This window comes from Parastagonospora nodorum (genome assembly GCF_000146915.1).
Source record: "Parastagonospora nodorum SN15 chromosome Unknown scaffold_1, whole genome shotgun sequence".
Classification (NCBI taxonomy): domain Eukaryota; kingdom Fungi; phylum Ascomycota; class Dothideomycetes; order Pleosporales; family Phaeosphaeriaceae; genus Parastagonospora; species Parastagonospora nodorum.
This window is the reverse complement of record NW_001884549.1, coordinates 357,243-373,596: the sequence shown is the minus strand read 5'-3', so window position 1 is coordinate 373,596 and position 16,354 is coordinate 357,243. Positions and strand designations below refer to the sequence as shown.

At 51.9% G+C, this 16,354-nt stretch overlaps 8 protein-coding genes across 8 annotated transcripts; 5 read left to right on the top strand and 3 right to left on the bottom strand.

Moving 5' to 3' along the window:
* Positions 1 to 580: 580 nt before the first annotated feature.
* Positions 581 to 3,322, top strand: SNOG_00156 (hypothetical protein; the record flags this gene model as incomplete). The annotated part of the gene is made up of 4 exons (XM_001790799.1): positions 581 to 1,040; positions 1,063 to 1,865; positions 1,950 to 2,056; positions 2,103 to 3,322. 4 exons carry the CDS (start codon positions 581 to 583, stop codon positions 3,319 to 3,321), a joined length of 2,589 nt encoding a protein of 862 aa, XP_001790851.1. The 3' UTR covers position 3,322.
* Positions 3,323 to 3,809: 487 nt separating this feature from the next.
* SNOG_00155 (hypothetical protein) lies at positions 3,810 to 4,918 on the top strand (the record flags this gene model as incomplete). The annotated part of the gene is made up of 4 exons (XM_001790798.1): positions 3,810 to 3,864; positions 3,914 to 3,997; positions 4,180 to 4,419; positions 4,500 to 4,918. 4 exons carry the CDS (start codon positions 3,810 to 3,812, stop codon positions 4,916 to 4,918), a joined length of 798 nt encoding a protein of 265 aa, XP_001790850.1.
* A 610-nt stretch (positions 4,919 to 5,528) lies between these two features.
* On the bottom strand, positions 5,529 to 7,255 carry SNOG_00154 (hypothetical protein; the record flags this gene model as incomplete). Its single annotated transcript, XM_001790797.1, has 4 exons — positions 5,529 to 5,858; positions 5,948 to 6,156; positions 6,280 to 6,705; positions 6,874 to 7,255. The coding sequence occupies 4 exons, from the start codon at positions 7,253 to 7,255 to the stop codon at positions 5,529 to 5,531; spliced, it is 1,347 nt and encodes a 448-aa protein (XP_001790849.1).
* A 575-nt stretch (positions 7,256 to 7,830) lies between these two features.
* SNOG_00153 (hypothetical protein) lies at positions 7,831 to 9,383 on the top strand (the record flags this gene model as incomplete). Its single annotated transcript, XM_001790796.1, has 2 exons — positions 7,831 to 8,100; positions 8,244 to 9,383. 2 exons carry the CDS (start codon positions 7,831 to 7,833, stop codon positions 9,381 to 9,383), a joined length of 1,410 nt encoding a protein of 469 aa, XP_001790848.1.
* Positions 9,384 to 9,784: 401 nt separating this feature from the next.
* On the bottom strand, positions 9,785 to 10,091 carry SNOG_00152 (hypothetical protein; the record flags this gene model as incomplete). The annotated part of the gene is made up of 3 exons (XM_001790795.1): positions 9,785 to 9,817; positions 9,915 to 9,970; positions 10,025 to 10,091. 3 exons carry the CDS (start codon positions 10,089 to 10,091, stop codon positions 9,785 to 9,787), a joined length of 156 nt encoding a protein of 51 aa, XP_001790847.1.
* An 811-nt stretch (positions 10,092 to 10,902) lies between these two features.
* SNOG_00151 (hypothetical protein) lies at positions 10,903 to 12,630 on the bottom strand (the record flags this gene model as incomplete). Its single annotated transcript, XM_001790794.1, has 1 exon — positions 10,903 to 12,630. The coding sequence occupies one exon, from the start codon at positions 12,628 to 12,630 to the stop codon at positions 10,903 to 10,905; it is 1,728 nt and encodes a 575-aa protein (XP_001790846.1).
* An 848-nt stretch (positions 12,631 to 13,478) lies between these two features.
* Positions 13,479 to 14,188, top strand: SNOG_00150 (hypothetical protein; the record flags this gene model as incomplete). Its single annotated transcript, XM_001790793.1, has 2 exons — positions 13,479 to 13,683; positions 13,800 to 14,188. The coding sequence occupies 2 exons, from the start codon at positions 13,479 to 13,481 to the stop codon at positions 14,186 to 14,188; spliced, it is 594 nt and encodes a 197-aa protein (XP_001790845.1).
* Positions 14,189 to 14,590: 402 nt separating this feature from the next.
* SNOG_00149 (hypothetical protein) lies at positions 14,591 to 15,994 on the top strand (the record flags this gene model as incomplete). The annotated part of the gene is made up of 3 exons (XM_001790792.1): positions 14,591 to 14,713; positions 14,764 to 15,448; positions 15,564 to 15,994. 3 exons carry the CDS (start codon positions 14,591 to 14,593, stop codon positions 15,992 to 15,994), a joined length of 1,239 nt encoding a protein of 412 aa, XP_001790844.1.
* Positions 15,995 to 16,354: the final 360 nt, after the last annotated feature.

The window sequence follows — 16,354 nt, the reverse complement described above, 5'->3', positions numbered from 1 at the left end:
ATTCTGGGCTGCGATTCGACATCAACGACTAAACATCTGCGCACTTTGCAAGCAGCCCCACGTCACCTGCACCAAAGGGCGTGTTTCTCTGCTCCGAGTACCGCGTGTCAAACTCAGTGGGAGTCTCTGACGCTCTGACCGGGCCGCCGCACAGACGCAGTTTGGGAGATCCGAGAGCTGCTCGCGACCTTCGAACTCTTTCCATTTGACATTGATTACCACGCCGCCCACCACATCTCCCCCTTTCACGCACACCTCGCGCTCCTTCCCGCGGGCAGGCTCTGCTGCGCTCATGTCGTGCTGATACAATGACCCCGCGCTCCGCCAACTGCCCCGCTACCTGTAGTAGTCGCCCTCCGCCGCAAGCCCTCGTCGCGCGACCTCCATCCGCACCCCAGCAATAATTATCAACTGCGCGCCTTCCCGCACTGCGCCCGCGCCCGCGCCCATCACGTCCGAACGTGATACTGGATACCCAGCAGCTCGCCTTCTTCTTGCCCTTTCCGTTGCCTCACACGTTGGCCGCTTGGTCTCTCTGGCCGGCGACCGACTGTGAAGGCAACACTGCCGCCCGCTCATCATGATGCCCGGCCCTCATGGCCCGCCTTCGGCGATCCGCCATGCACCAGGGACGCAGGCAGGAGCATCCCGTACTACCACCACATCCCGCCCACAGACACACTCGCCGGTGCACCATAACCCATATGCGCAGTACCACCACCCCCAGCACTATGGCCCCCCCTACGGCTATCCACAGCACATGCAGCAGATGCCACAATGGAACCCTTACCATCAGCCACAGGCACAGTACGTGATGCCGCCGCGCCAGTTCCAGCCTCACGCGTCGCCCGTGGTCGTCTCTTCGCATCCCCACATGCCCATCCCCCCGGTTAACCGCGCAATGGGGCAAACACCGCCCATTGTGCACTCTCATACGCCGCCAGTCCAGCGCATGCACACGCCCCAGCCGGCACCGTCGACACCGTCAGCACACTCTCAGACTTATATGTCTGCTTACAACACCTCCGACGAACAACACGGTAGACACGCCCCCTCCGGTAGTTGAGTCGAAGCCTGCCCAGGGCACGCCTCCGACGCCTGTTCAAACGACCGTTCGCAAGTCCTTCTACCCGCCACTTCCCTGGCTTTCTGTTCCTGGCCCCTTTCCCCCGCGTGCTGCGGGACGACGGAGACGGAGGCGGGCGCCCGTAGCTGCTGAGGAGGAGGGCCTCGCTCTTCCCTCTCGTGAGCAGGCGGTCGAGGACGATGTCGCGGAGTCTACCGGAGAAGTTGATGACGGCGACCAGACACCGACTGAAGAGCCGACCGAGTCGCTGGCTTCCACCGCCGCACTCCCTTCCGATGCAGAAGTTGATACTCCATCCACATCCCACCCTCCTTCCGAAGTCGACCTGGCGCATGTTACAACCCCTTCTGCTGTGTCTCAGCAAGCGCCACCAACAGCTCCGGTTGCGAAGCACGCACGCACTGCTACTATTCCTGCCATCCCGCTTATTCCTATCAAGTCGGCAAAGGCACCCAGTGCAACTTCTACCACCCAGAAATCGGTCAAGTCACCAGCGCCCAAGACCGAGGACACTTCGGCAGATGTTGAGGCCGAGGCGACACCCAAGGCATCACCGCCCAAGCCATCTGCACCAAAGTCATGGGCCGAGCTGTTGAGGGCGAAGAATGCTCCTGCTGCCGCCCAACCCGCGGCAGTAGCATCAGCACCTCCTGCCACCAACGGCGTAGCTGCTACGAACGGTCCCGTAGCTCCTCGCAGCAACACTTTAGCCGATGTTCTCGCGTCTTTTTCTGTCGACTCGGAGAAGAAGGTTACTTTTCTTGAGCCCCGTGGCCTTGTAAATACGGGCAATCTGTGTTATATGAATTCTGTAAGCGGCTGCCTTCTTTCTAGCAATTACAACCAGCTAACGCTTGCCCAGATTCTTCAAGTCCTTCTCTTCTGCGTGCCATTTTACGACTTCCTCGACCAGGTCGCGAAGCGCGCTGTGCATAGCTTCAAGTCCGAGACCCCTCTCGTCGACGCTTTGTGAGTGTTTTCACCTATCCGCTGTGCATTGTGCTAATTTTTTTAGAATCATGTTTATGCGAGACTTCAAGCTCATCGACTCTGCTGCTACCGTTGAGAAGCTCCGCCTTCGTCTGAAAGACAAGGAGCTCGAGCAATATGGCGACCCACTCACACCGGAGTATGTCTACGACGTCATCCGACGCCTGCCTCGATTCGATAACATGAAGCGAGGACAGCAAGAGGATGCTGAGGAATTTCTGGGTTTCCTGCTTGCCGGGCTACACGATGAAGCTGCACACATCATCAAGAGTGACAAGCAAAATCAGGTATCAAACGGAGTAACATCGCCTTCTGCAGAACAATCGGAGTCAGTTGATGGCGGGTGGATGGAAGTCGGTGCAAAGCAGAAGTCAGCCAACACCCAATCTTCTGGCGCGATTGAGTTCGAAACGCCTATTACCAAGATCTTTGGCGGCAAATTGCGTTCCGAATACAAGAAACCTGGAGAGAAGGCCTCTGTGACCCTTGAACCATATCAGCCTCTCCAATTGGACATCGGTGAACCGAACATCAACAACATCTCGGACGCCCTGAAGAACTTGACCCGTTTGGAGACGCTCGATGGCGCTGTTCGAGGCGCTCGTGCTTCGACCAAGCAAGTGCACATTGAGTCGCTTCCTCCTGTCCTAATACTCCACCTGAAGCGATTCCACTACGACGCACAAGGACCGCAAAAGATATGGAAGAAGGTCGGATACCCATTGGAGCTCGAGATTCCAAAGGAGGTGTTTCCGCCACACAAGCGAAACAGCTACATGACCCATGGCGCATTCCCACGCTACAGGCTGATTTCCGTCGTCTACCACCATGGCAAGAATGCAAGTGGTGGGCACTACACAGTCGACCTCCGTCGACAAGAAGGTAATGAGTGGATCCGCATGGATGATACCACTCTTCGCCGTATTCGCGCAGAAGATGTGGCCGAGGGAGGTGCTGAGGAAGACCCGAAGGTACTCGCTGCTGCGCTGGAGCAACACAAGAATGATGCCGGCAAGAGCAAGAACTTTTTCGCTCAAATCGACATGGAAGAAGAAGAGGCAGACAAGGGAGCGTGGAGCCAAGTGAATGGCACAGAAAAGAAAGAAAATCCGAAGAAATGGGCTGGCATCGTCAACGGTACAGCAACACCCAACTCCGCGGGCAAGAGGACGCCGATGCCCAAGGAGAACGTCAGGGACAACAAGGTGGCATACATACTGTTCTACCAGCGCATTGAGACTTGAGGCAAGTCGTTTACGAGGTAGGGCATACGACATGTGCGCATTTGCCAGGCGTACAGACTACACTGGCATGTCCGCAACGATCAAAAGTTATCTAAAAGCATTTGCGATGGCGATAATGAGGAGCATTTACCGTGATACCAGTACCATGGTGCTATGTCTGCATCGCGGAATGTTGCGAAAAGAGCAGGAGCATTGGGGATGGGAGGACGGTTGCTTTGATACCCTGAACCGGGTGTCTAGGATAGTGACCAATAATGATGATACAATTCCAACTTTGCTTCATGTGCCACGCGTGATGTAGGCCTCTCAATGTGATAGATGCTTTCCACGCAAGCACCATTAAAAGTTAAGATTCTAGGGAGTGTAGTTGTTGCTCGATAAGTGGACCGTGCATTCAAGCTATCAATTGCCCCTCCACCCCCACCTTCCTCCCAGAGCTTCCCAAAACACCAAAGCTCCCAAAGTTAGTAAATACCATAGAACACAAGATGCTCATCACAGAGACGCATAAGGATGTGCCTACAAAGGCGGGTGGTGATATGAGTGAGCACATTGGAATACTTCGAAAGAACAAGGCAAGCTAACTTTCTAGGGATCTTCCTCTTCCATCCAAGTATTCCAAATTATCCGAAGGCCAAGTTTCCTGGCGTCGTCGTGTTTAGTGAAATCTATCAAGGTGAGATGCTCGAGATGGGCTTGATTCTGTTTCTTTTAGGACAAGTCAAAGCTACACTATTCCCGTTTTCGTACTTCGGTTCTCTACATGTATTTGGGATAGCCTGTCATGTTACCTTGCGTCTGCTCTCTTTTTTTTTTGAACTCATCCACTACCCTGAATACATACTCACAAATCTCCAGTGACTGGCCCCGTCGCCCGCTTCGCCAGACAAATTGCTTCCCAAGGATACATTGTCGCCGCACCGTCTTCGTACCATGAATTCACGGGCCCTGAAGCGCTCGCATACGATGGTCCAGGAACCGACAAGGGAAATGAGTGGAAAATCACAAAGACGGTTGAAGCATACGATGAAGATGCAACGTTGAGTATCGATACGTTACTGGCATTGGAGACGTGTAATGGACGTGTTGGCGCCACCGGTACTCACCCTTTCCTTTCTCTCCAATTCGCATCCTTATCATATCCTTTACATGCTGACATCCCTCAGGAATGTGTCTAGGCGGGCATCTTGCCTATCGCTGTGCCCTTGACCCACGCATCTCCTCCGCCATCTGCTACTTCGCAACCGACATCCACTCGCGCACTCTCGGCGCTGGGAAATCCGACAACAGCCTCTCCCGCGCCCGCGACATCAAAGGCGAACTCGTCATGATCTTCGGCAAACTGGACAACCACGTCCCTCCCGAGGGGCGCGATCTGATCCGCAAGACGCTGCACGAGGCGGGCGTGACGTTCAGCTTCTATGAGCACGCGTGGGCCCAGCATGCGTTCATCAGGGATGAGCTGAGTAAGGGACGATATGACGCGGCATTGACCGGTGTGTGCTTTGAGATGCTGAAGGAGCTTTTTGGTCGGACGTTGAGAAGTGAGCTTGGGCCGAGAGATGGAGCCGAAGTGGAAGTTGAGGATATTTGCTGATTTATTCTTTGCTGAAACTTCTGGACATTCGCAGCTTGCAAAGATTGCTTAAACTCGTGTCATTTAAATTGTCTCTATGATGACAGCCTAGTGCATAGAATCCTCCTTTGAAGTAGCACACCTGCCACTTTACCTTGGCCTAGCAGCCGGGTGTGCATGTTCCTCTATAGCAGTAACAAACTTGTCTCATGTCAAGTGTGGCCTTAATAGAGGAGAAATGGTCTCAAAGTGTTGCGACGACAGCAGTTGCGCAGCAACAAGAGGATTGCAGGGACAACATATAAAACCGGTATGACAATCAAAAGAGTGAACAATCTTGTTCGGGTATTGAAACCTTGTGCAGGGATACCAGGTTGATAACTGGAGGATGTGGGAGGACAGTGCGGACATGAAAGAGGTAGGATGTTCTTGTATTGATACAGCTCTAGAGAGCGATTAGATACACAAGCAGATGACTAAGTAGGTGACGAGAAATGAAGTGAGATGCAGTTCATAGTGTATCGTGTGAACGGAGTTGCCAGGCTGACATAGTGCGTACTGCCAGGAACAGTACGGATCAGATCTACAGTGTCAGGATGTCTAAAGAGTATACCATGGAAGTTGCGTACTCTTACAAAGCGCATTTGTAAGACTCCGCTTTTGTCGTATCCAGGTCGGCGGACACAAGACGTGTTTTTTCTGGGTAAGGGCACAATATCCTCTCGTACTGCGTCCCATTTGTGTCCTTGAAGTTAATCGGCAGCGTGTCTGGACGGACGCCTTTCTCCACCCAGTCGACCAGTGCTTGGAAAGTTGCTGTTGGCTGTCCTCCCACTCCACCATTACAGTGCCCTAATCCTGGGACTTCAAAGTAGCGGAAGAAGTCCTTGATGTCCGGCGTCTGCTCCGTGGCACGAGTGTAGTATTCGTTGGTTCCTTGTCTGGGAATGACGGTGTCGGCCTTCATCGTCATTCAAGTCAGCATGAAAGTAATGTGTGCGCGACAGACTCTAAAGATATAAAAGAGGAGATTCTGGAGTTGTAACTCACCATGCCATGAAAAGTAATCATTTTGCCACCCGCGTCGCGAAATGTAGAGAGGTCGGTATCAAACGTTCCAATGATCGATTCAAACTCCTGCACGGAAGCCTTAAACAGGCGCGCGTATTCCTCGACCGAGGCGATCTTAGAAAAGTCCCAATCAGGATCCTTCTTGACCATGAATTTCAGCCAGGCTTCTCCGAGTCCAGTAGGCATTCCTACACAAGTTTCATTCGAATTACAAGTTGTCATCGCTAGGCCCGGAGATTCAATGGAGCTTGGATCTCCAAAGCTGGTAAGTCGAGACTGGTAATCGACACCGTAAAAAAGAAAATCCCCACTGGCTTTTCGGGGCCCCGTCCAGGTGAGGTTGGCGATGGTAGCTGCTGCGTTACTAATCGTGGTAGTTTCGTTGTTGCAATTGACAATTTTGCCAACCATGGAAAAGGGATCGAAGGAGCAGGCATCTGGATCACTAATGATGCCATCGGTGACATCATCTTGGGAATCGCAAGTTGCAATGGCACCAGCTGTAAGCGCGTCTAATTCGCATTTCGGAGGAAATTGCCCAAGGACTTCCATCATGACCTGTGGCCACGCAAGCGCAGGTATGAGACGGGCCCAGTTGAGAGCTGGAGCCGAGGCAGCAATGCCATCATACGCCTCTGGATAGCGCTGGGCAAGCATCATTCCTTGACGACCACCTTGTGAACAACCTGACCAATATGAGTACTCCGCAGGCTGGCCGTAGAATTCCTTGATGAGTTCTTTCGCAACGATAGCCTAGAATGGGGGATTAGCGATGGCCATTACAGCTCGAAGTCTTTTTGTACGTACCTGATCCTTTAAAGAGACGGAAGCAAAATTTTGGAGAGCATACAGATCTACATTTCCTGGACTGTTGAGAGCCCACAGATCTGGTTTATAGCTCATACCGATACCCGCGTCGGTAGTGGTTGCAACATAGCCGTTTCCAAGAGCTCTAGCCATAGCAGCATATGATACGTCGAACCGACCAGCCAGCCAGCCGCCACCTCCAACTGCCTGGAGACGTCCATTCCAGTTCTTCATTGGGAGCCATTTCTCAACGTTGATTGTGTCGTTCTGACCGGGATGTGTATATGTGACAGTGATGTTGCAGTAGTCAATGTTCCTCACACTGATAGGAGGACTGTCGAATAAGTACTGGTCGGATAATTCTTGAGAGTAGTTTTGGACAAGATTGGCTGAGAGGTTTAGGATCTCAGCACCGAACACCATAGGATACGGGATTGCGCTTTCAGCACATACTGAAGCTGGGATCGAAGAGACGTTCATTTTGCCAAACAGGAATGATAAAAGGTGAACACGTCAGTTCAAAGAATAGGCGAAGAGACACTAGATAAGAAATCTGCAAGTCTGCATCTTTATATCAAAGGTGCCAAGGGATGCGAATCGTATCTAGTATCCTATCTGAATTATTAATTTGGCCAAACCCTAGCAGTGTGCCTCCCATTGATCCTGTACGAAGTCTGCTGGTCAACTTCAGAAAGTGGAACGTATACGCGCTGATCGTTGCGCGTACACATAACAAGACGTATTAAGAATACGACGTATTGCGACCTCAATGTAGGTAAAATATGTGACCCATTGTGGCTCGCAAGCATACCTTGTGCTAGACATTAGATCTCCCAGTGGATCATTGCATAAGGTTAGATCCCTGCCGTGAAGGAGATTCGGCGTTGGGAAATTAACTTAAGTTGGCGATTAGTTGAGTTGCGTGTTGTTGAATCTGCGTATACGTCGTATCTAAAATTCTAAAATTATACGGCAACGAAGATAGCGCCACCACTATCTCCTATTGGACCTAAGGGCCCTCGCTCGACTTATAATTGGATGAAACGATCGCCAAGATGAACAAGCGCTCAACCGAGGCCTCGATCGTCGTATTCGTAAAAGGCCTCTCTCTGGCTCTCGTCTTCCTCGGTTCTCCAGCTCACTTTTCTCCTTGTTTTCGCTCATTTGCCATTGCGTATACGCCGTACTTTTCTTGCTATTCGTCGCAGAGCCAGCGACTGCCGGCGACACGGTTGACGGTCGCCATGCCGCCTCGCAGGGCCTTGCGCAGGCCGCACAAGAAGTCTAGGCTTGGATGCGAAGAGTGTAAACGTCGCCATGTCAAGGTACGCAACCTGCCCTGTTTCTCATCCTCAATCTGCCCATTGGTAGTAGTCGCTAACGTACCTGTACGTTTTTCCTTCAGTGCGATGAGGCCCGTCCCAATTGCACCAATTGCTTGACCGTTTCTCGGACCTGCATTTATCAGTCTTCGTCGTCAAGCACGACTCGATCATCCTCTGCCCCAATTCCCCGTTCGTCCTCATCCACCGCTGCCGACTCAACTGTCACAACACCTGTGACCGTCCCACCTACGCTGGTCTCCTTAGGCCTGTTGTCTAACGTTTCGACGCCATCGCTATCCATAACCTCTATTCCTGGCCCAGATTCCACAACACCACCATCGGTGCAATGTGGCGCGTTGTGTTCACCTGTCAACATTCATCATATGGAGCTTTTCAGCCAGTTCCTCCTCGACACAGGTCCGAGCCTTTACGAGGGAGGGAGTACTGATTATAAGCGTTTCCATGCTATTGTGCCTATTGCGCTCTCTGCTCCGTATGCCATGTATCAAATACTGGCGATTTCTGCCCTGCACTTGAGCCATATAAGGACTGCCCAAGCGAGTCATTATCACGAGGAAGCCACGGCCCTCCAAACCGAGGCATTAAGTCGGTTTAATGATGTCTTGCCCGAAATCACGATTGATAGTTGTGCACCTATGCTGCTATTCTCGACCCTTCTCAGCCTTCATACCCTTGAGGAAGCAGTCACAGCCTCGGAAACGGATGCAGGTGGATTCTTGGACAGGTTCGTCATGTATCTGGATCTTCACAGGGGCGTGCGTGCCGTTACTAGCGAATCATGGCAGTTGCTGTTGCACTCTAACATTTCGTCTCCGCTTCGTCATGCGGAACGCGCATTAGAATCTGCCTCTTTACAATCTAATGAGCAAGCCACTTTCGTCGCTGACCGACTGCATGTCCTGGTTAACGACGCTGATATGGGACCAGAATCCGAGCAAGCATGCCGTGAAGCTGTGGAGAGTCTACAGCTCGTTTATCGGTCTACATCCTCGATAGGAAAGACATCTCCCGAGAGTGACCCTGGCGTGGTTTGGGCATGGCCTACCTTGCTGTCAGGCGTTTTCACTAAACTTCTTATAAAACGAAACCCCGAGGCACTCATCATTCTTTGCCACTACGCAGTTCTCCTTCATCGAAGACGTCACATATGGCTCGTACGCAATGCTGGTCAGATGCTCATTTCTGAGATCACACGGTTTCTTGGCACGTATTGGTCAGACTGGCTCGACTGGCCGAACAAGGTACTCCCAGACCTTCTCTGAGCGCTTTGAGCTGCTTGCTGGAATGAGACTAGGCTTATTAAGCTTGCGCTGCATGTCAGAGTTGAAATAATGCTCTTGTTGATATGAAAGCCCAGCATTTCATTCTGTTCTTTCTAAGTGCGTTTCAGAAGTTTTGGAATTAGGCATCTGTATTATTCTTGCGATCCTCTATCACTATACATAGGTCAATCCTTGGACTGTATACACAACAGCCTTCTCGTCACATTTCAAACTCTCTCGCGTGCGCGGGATCTACAAGTAGACTGTAGCTTCTTATTCATTAATGAGATTTGCGGATGTTTGTAGCTTTAAAAAGTCACTTGAATATCTATGCCGCTCATATTCTATTTAATGACAGCCTGGCGTACAGACTCCTCCGTAGCAGTAGCACACTTGCCTCTTCACTTTGTCGTGGCAGCCGGGTGTGCATGTTCCTCCGTAACAGTAGCAGACTTGTCTCTTGTCGATTGCCTAGTTGCGCTGTTAGCCTCCTCGTCTCTCGCAGAGTACAAGGTAGTAACTGAAACGTACCAGGCCTTCAACGATGGCATTGGTTTGCGAGTCGCGGACCTCGATGGTGGTGGATTCTGCAACTGGCCGTTAATACTGGGATTTGGATGGGATCTAAGAAGGTAAAATACCAGTCGGAGCTGTAAAAGCGGTGCTCATGAGAGCGAAGGTCGTGAAGAGAGGGGCGATGAATCTCATTGTGACTGATTGAAGATATCTGACACGAGTGTTTACTTGGGATTAGGTTAAGATGAGATGCTCAGTGATGACGGTGGTATCCAACGCGCTGGTCGATGGATCTTATATAGACAAACTTTTGCCGCACTGGCATTACTGCAGTCTTTTCGTACTATCTTGCCCCGAGTTCCTGTACTACTCCATACCAAGAGTACATTGCTGCACTTTGGGGCTGCAAGGCAGTGCCTTCGTCTGTCAAAGTTACAAAATCGCACCAATTATGTGGTTCCATCGCCTACCAACGTACGACCTACGAGCCCACATAAGACCCAGCCATCTTCCACGAAACCAAGTATAATGCACATCTTTCCCACAAAAGACCTAGAAAGCATCAAATCCGCGTCTTAGATCGCTACTCGGTGTTAATACCTGCCCGTACTGGACAAGGAGCGTGTTGGATCTCCATAACGACGAATGGACCAACTTCTACCCCGCAAGACACTTACACCCCGTGCGACTCTGCGCCAATGATCATGCTTGAAAAGACTGCATAGAGTTAGATATGGCGGGCCTGTCCTTCGTCCGCGCGGGACGCCTTACGCCACTTACGGGAAGTCATGCTCGACATCGCTTGGCTTGAATGGTGCCGCTGAGGCGTCAAAAGTCACTCTGGATATCAACAACCGGAATGTGGAGTGAACCAAGAACTTGCGACATGAATAGGGTATTGGAAGTGTGCAGTGCGCTGCTATTGGTGCTACAACCCTCGAGCGTTGACAAAACGTTACATCTGTTAACCAGCCTGCTGCAACTGCGGTCGCAAGCATGTAAGCTACATCTTCGAGGCAGTCTTAATATCCACACTGGTGCCCCACTCCTTTAACGGCGGCGTCGCCACAAAACTCGGCCGACTCTCCCACTTCTTCATCCATGCCTCCAACTGCGGCCTGCCCTTGCTCCAGTCAATTCCCAGATGACCCATATTGCCCGTCATAGCGGTAGCCACGGCGACAGCCACCTCATCCGCCGTTGCTGGTGCTGCACTTGGGTCCGGTAATATGCCGTCCTTGGCTGCAACTTGCAGTCTATCCAAGCCACGGACAATCTTCTGCTTCTGGCCTTCGACCCACTCGTCAAAGTACAGGTTGCGTTCCTTGCGGATGCGTACTTCGTACGTGATGAGTATGGCGGCGTCCATTATGCCGTCTGCGCACGCGTGAAGTGTGTGCAACTGCCAGTATTGCGCGTCTTTTGTTCGTGTGACGGATGCCATGTGCTCCAGGTACTCGCAGATGATTCTGGAGTCGTAGATACCGTCTGGTACATTGTCCGGAACTAGGCACGGAATTTTGGTCATGGGGTTGAACACGGACACGTCGTCGTTGTTGTCGCTCCAGCCGGCAATTGGTACGGGACATACTACAACCTTCTGTAGCGTGATGTGTTTTGCCAGACCGAGTTCGTGGGCAAGCATAAAAGCTTTTCGCGTGTATGGTGACTGATGGTGGTAGATGAGACGCATCTTGGGGATCGCTTGTGCTTCGCTGATAGTAGATGGGGCTCTTGCGATGCTAGTAGAGACCTTCTTGATACTAAAGTTCCATCGCGGGAAATGCAGGTGCAGACCTTTGTCGTTCTCGATGACAACCTCGTTTGTACTCAGACCGACAAGCTTACCAACGCTGACGCCCATCTGTCCGTAGTCTGAGGGAAATATCTGGACCTCATCACCTTGTTTGAAGTCTAGTGGGTCATCGTTGATGAAGCCAATATCATCGGCAGGCGAAGAGGCGCTCAGAGTCTGACTGGCCATAGCTTCGCCATCAAGCGTTGTAGGCATAGCATACGCCTGCTTTTTCTCTGCCACGAGATCCATGAAACGCCTGACCCACGCATATACTTTCGGGTATATTCGATCATTGAAGTTCTGCTGAGGCAAGCACTCTTTCATATACGGATCAACGATCATCCACTCAAACGGCCACACCGCGTCAATGTCTGCAACAGTCGGCTCGTTCGTGCCTAGGATCCATTCCCGGCCGTCAGCGAGGAACGTGCTTTCGAACAGATCGAAAACATTGCGAATATTCTGCAAGCCATCCGGCCGGCCAGCCTCCATAGCCTCTTTTGTCATGCGCCTCCCACCCGACAACTTCTGTCGATCGTCAAGGAAGACCTTGTTCTGCAGCAGTCCCGAGTCGCTCCAATATGGCATCAGCCTTACCACATTCGCGAAGACCCCACCATCAACCGAGAGATTCTCGAATAGCTTCCGTATTCCTGCTTCACCCGGGGTAGAAGGCGTCAGAGTGCTGCCAGAATACAACTCCTCGAGCTTAGAGATGATGAGGCGCGAATCACAGTAGACGTCTTTCCCAATCGCCAGGATAGGAATCTTGCGGTAACCCACGCCGATCGAAGCAAGATCTGGACGCGGCATTACCGGAGGCTGGACGCACTCATCATACGCGATGCCACGAAGCCAGAGATACCATAGGACGCGATGAGAGTAGATTGACGGCGGATAGTGAAACAGAATCGGCTTATCAGTTGGCGCCATGTTTACGGAATGTGGTCAAATGATGTAATGCATAAAATGGTTTGTTTGCTGCGATATGTGAAACGTACGAAGTAGATGCTGTCCTTTCGGGCGTACTCTATCCTCGACAAGTGTAGTGTGGGGTGATTTTTGAGCCGAGGCTGCGTCATTGAAGCGAGTCAGCTGAGTTTGCATTGCACTTTGGAGACTGCACATCACGAAAGAGTCAGAACAACGTAGATGTTTCACGTGGAGAGATCGAGAGCGCCCCTAAGTGCAAGGTCCACGTGGGTTGCAGAGGAGCAGTCGCGATGAGGAGATGCTGCCTGTCGTGTCCGAACCAGTGAACGGGTCGATTTACACTACCCTCGATACAGTCAACTCCAAGGACACAAAGCGGTAACTTTGGAAGGTGCAACTACATTCCTAACTTTTGTTTGACCCCTATGCGCGCTTCGCCTAGACTTGCTGATCTTACACGCCGCCGCGCAGCTACTGCGTGGATCTGTTATCTCCTGGGGTCAGGTTCATCTGGGTACCATGGTTCTCGAGCATCAAGCACACTTGACAAGAACAGTCTCGCACGTACGGACCCCGCCCCGGGCAGCTACCAATAGCTTCCAGAACATTGAGGGTAACAACTCGTGATTGGTCCCTACTACCGAGAGGTTTTGGAATCGGCGAACCCCTTCTTCCACGGAATCACGTCCGCTATGACGCCACGCTTTATCTTCGTAGTCCATGTCAGGTCGAAGAACTTTAAATCAACATTTCGCCGGCCTCTCTGCGGAACTAGTTCTCATTGACACCTGCATACCAGAAATTGCATCCATAGAAGCATACCCGTTGTCGATATTCTGATACTCACCATGCCGCCGATCACACTTTACTTCCTGCAAGCCTCGCGCTGCATCCGCACTGCCTGGCTACTCGAGGAGCTTGGTCTGGACTACGAGCTTGTCTTCTCCGACCGTGTGAACCAGAAAGCACCAGAAGACTTCAAGCTTGCGTCGGGAAACCCGCTTGGAAAGTTCCCGACCATCAAAGATGGCAAGCTGACGATTGGCGAGAGTGGTGCAATCAATGAGTAGGTTTTTGACACTTTTAACAGAATCAATAGTCTTGCTGACTTATATCTTGTAGTTACCTGTGCGAGACATACGATAAAGAAGGGAAATTACTTCCTACAGATCCGGCTCAGCGCGTCAAAGTCCGTCAGTGGATTCATGCGTCGGAAGCAACCTTCGCGCTGCACGCCCTGGCCATTCTATATGCGAGGTGGAACGTCAAAGACGTGCCCGAAGGAGCCCTCGAAGCAGCGGAGGAACGTATGGCCGTCAATGTGCAGAACGACATGTCGTGGCTCGAGACTGAGCTCTCGCTTTCTCCAGGCCAATTTCTCTGCGGCGATCATGTCACGGCTGCAGATATCATGATGCAATTTTCGGCGCAATTTATCCTTGCGAGGGATTTGGGTACGCTAGGTAAAGAGTGGCCGAACATCAATAAGTGGTTGGAAGCGTGCAAGAAGACGGACAGCTATCAGCGTGCGGTCAAGAAGACAGGATATGAGTTGTGAGGAGTGTCAAGTAAGAAAATGTTCGCACTGCAAGCCCCTTTCATTTCTAAAACTAGACGTTGTTTTGTGTGAGTGAGAATGATGTAATCCCGCAGCGCGAGTTGCATGGTGGGGTACATTCGTGATGCAGGTACCGCATTCCTACCCCGAAAACTTGTCCCCGCACCACGTCAGCCAGATTGAAGTAAACTTCCATGGGTAAAACTTTGCAAATGGCCGGGATGAGCTGTCTTATTTAGTGCTGACGCCTCGCTGACAGGACGCGTGCTGAGCAACAACTGCCGATAACGGACGATATGTACCCTTTCAAGCTATTTACATTGTTGCACAGCCATATTCATGTCCAAACTGTGAACAACTTCGGAAATAGACCTGTTCCTGATTTATCTATGAAAAATTGCCATGGCTGATGAACTGGACATTGTCATTATTGGAGCCGGGCTATCAGGGCTCTCCGCCGCAGTCCAGTGCGCCCTCTCCGGCCACTCTGTCACCGTTCTGGAAAGCACAAAAGAACTCGCAGAGGTATCGCTCAATAGCACATTCGAACGCGATTTGAATGCTAACGATGTCAGGTCGGTGCTGGCCTCCAACTCACGCCGAACTCCACCAAACTCCTGCAACGATGGGGCGTCTACGACACCATCAAAGACAAAGTCTGTGAAGTCACTGCGATGACAGTGCTCAACTACAAAGGCAAAATCCTTGCGCATGAAGACAACTTTAGTCAAAACATGCGACGCAAGTATGGCGCGCCTTTTTCCGACTGCCACCGTGTGGACTTGCAACAAGCTCTCGCCAAGCGTGCTCAGGAGCTGGGCGTCAATCTGGTGCTCAATGCGAGAGTCATCAGGATAGACTGCGGTGCACACCCCGGCGACGAAGCAACCGTGATTACAGCTGCCGGGCAGGGATACATTGCAGATCTAGTACTCGGTGCCGACGGACTATGGTCAATGTGTCGATCTACACTCCTTGGAAACCACGATCCACCACAACCTACGGGCGACTTGGCCTACCGTATCGTGTTGAACATTGAGCAGATTCAAGATCAAAATCTGCGCGAAATGGTACAACAGCAGTCATGTCGGTACTGGGCAGGACCTGACTCCCAAGCCGTAGCATTCAGCCTGCGAGGCGGGACAATGTACAACGTCGCGCTCGTCACGCCGGACGACTTGGACGAAGGAGTTTCCCGCAGCGAAGGCAACATCGGCGAATTGCGGGAGATATTCTCCGCCTGGGACCCAGCGTACGATAGTGTTCCTTCACACCATGAATCACACCACGCTAACACAACGACACAGCCTGACTCAACTCCTCTCCTGCGTCTCGACCGTCGATAAATGGAAACTGATGCACCGATCTCCTCTAGACTCATGGATCAACGCGCAGTCTAACCTCGTCCTCATCGGTGACTCGTGCCATCCGATGCTTCCGTACCTTGCGCAGGGTGCAAACTCTAGCATCGAAGATGGTGCGGTGCTCGGACTCGTGCTGTCCCCTGACCACGGCTTCAGGAATAGATCGCAGCTACCACGGACCTTGAAGCTATTCGAGGATCTAAGGAAAGCGCGCAGTGAGAGCATTGCGAGCGAGACGTTCAAGCAGAGGAAAGACTTCCATTTGCGCGATGGGCCGGAGCAGGAAGCTAGGGACGAGTTGATGCTGGGCATGCTGCAGAGTGGACAAGTCGAAGCCCCGTTCCCAAGTCGATCTACCTGCCCTGAAGTGCAAGGCTGGTTGTATGGCTACGACGCTATGCAGGAAGTCTCCGCTGCGACTAAGTGCCTCAGTCCCCTCTAACTGCAGGTGCTAGATGTAAAGCAACGAACCCATCGAATCCCACCCAGAATATCACGCCATTAGTTTCCCAAGACCTCCCGTGACCCTGCTTGCCAATAAACTCTGTTTTATTTTCGATAGAGGCCCATAAGTCGCTTTGTTTCGACCACGAGCACTTGTGTATCGTGAAACCCACCATGGCCTAGTCTACCCGGCGCACGGTCCACCGCTGCGCCCCTTTGACGATCACTCCGGGGCGACCCCTGAGGCACATCACCGGCGGTTTCCACCACGCTGCTGATCGCGCGCAGGCTAGAACCGCAGTGTGGTGTTCTGACCTCGCATTGCAGCAGGCGTACTTGGCGCTGGTACCTTCATCAA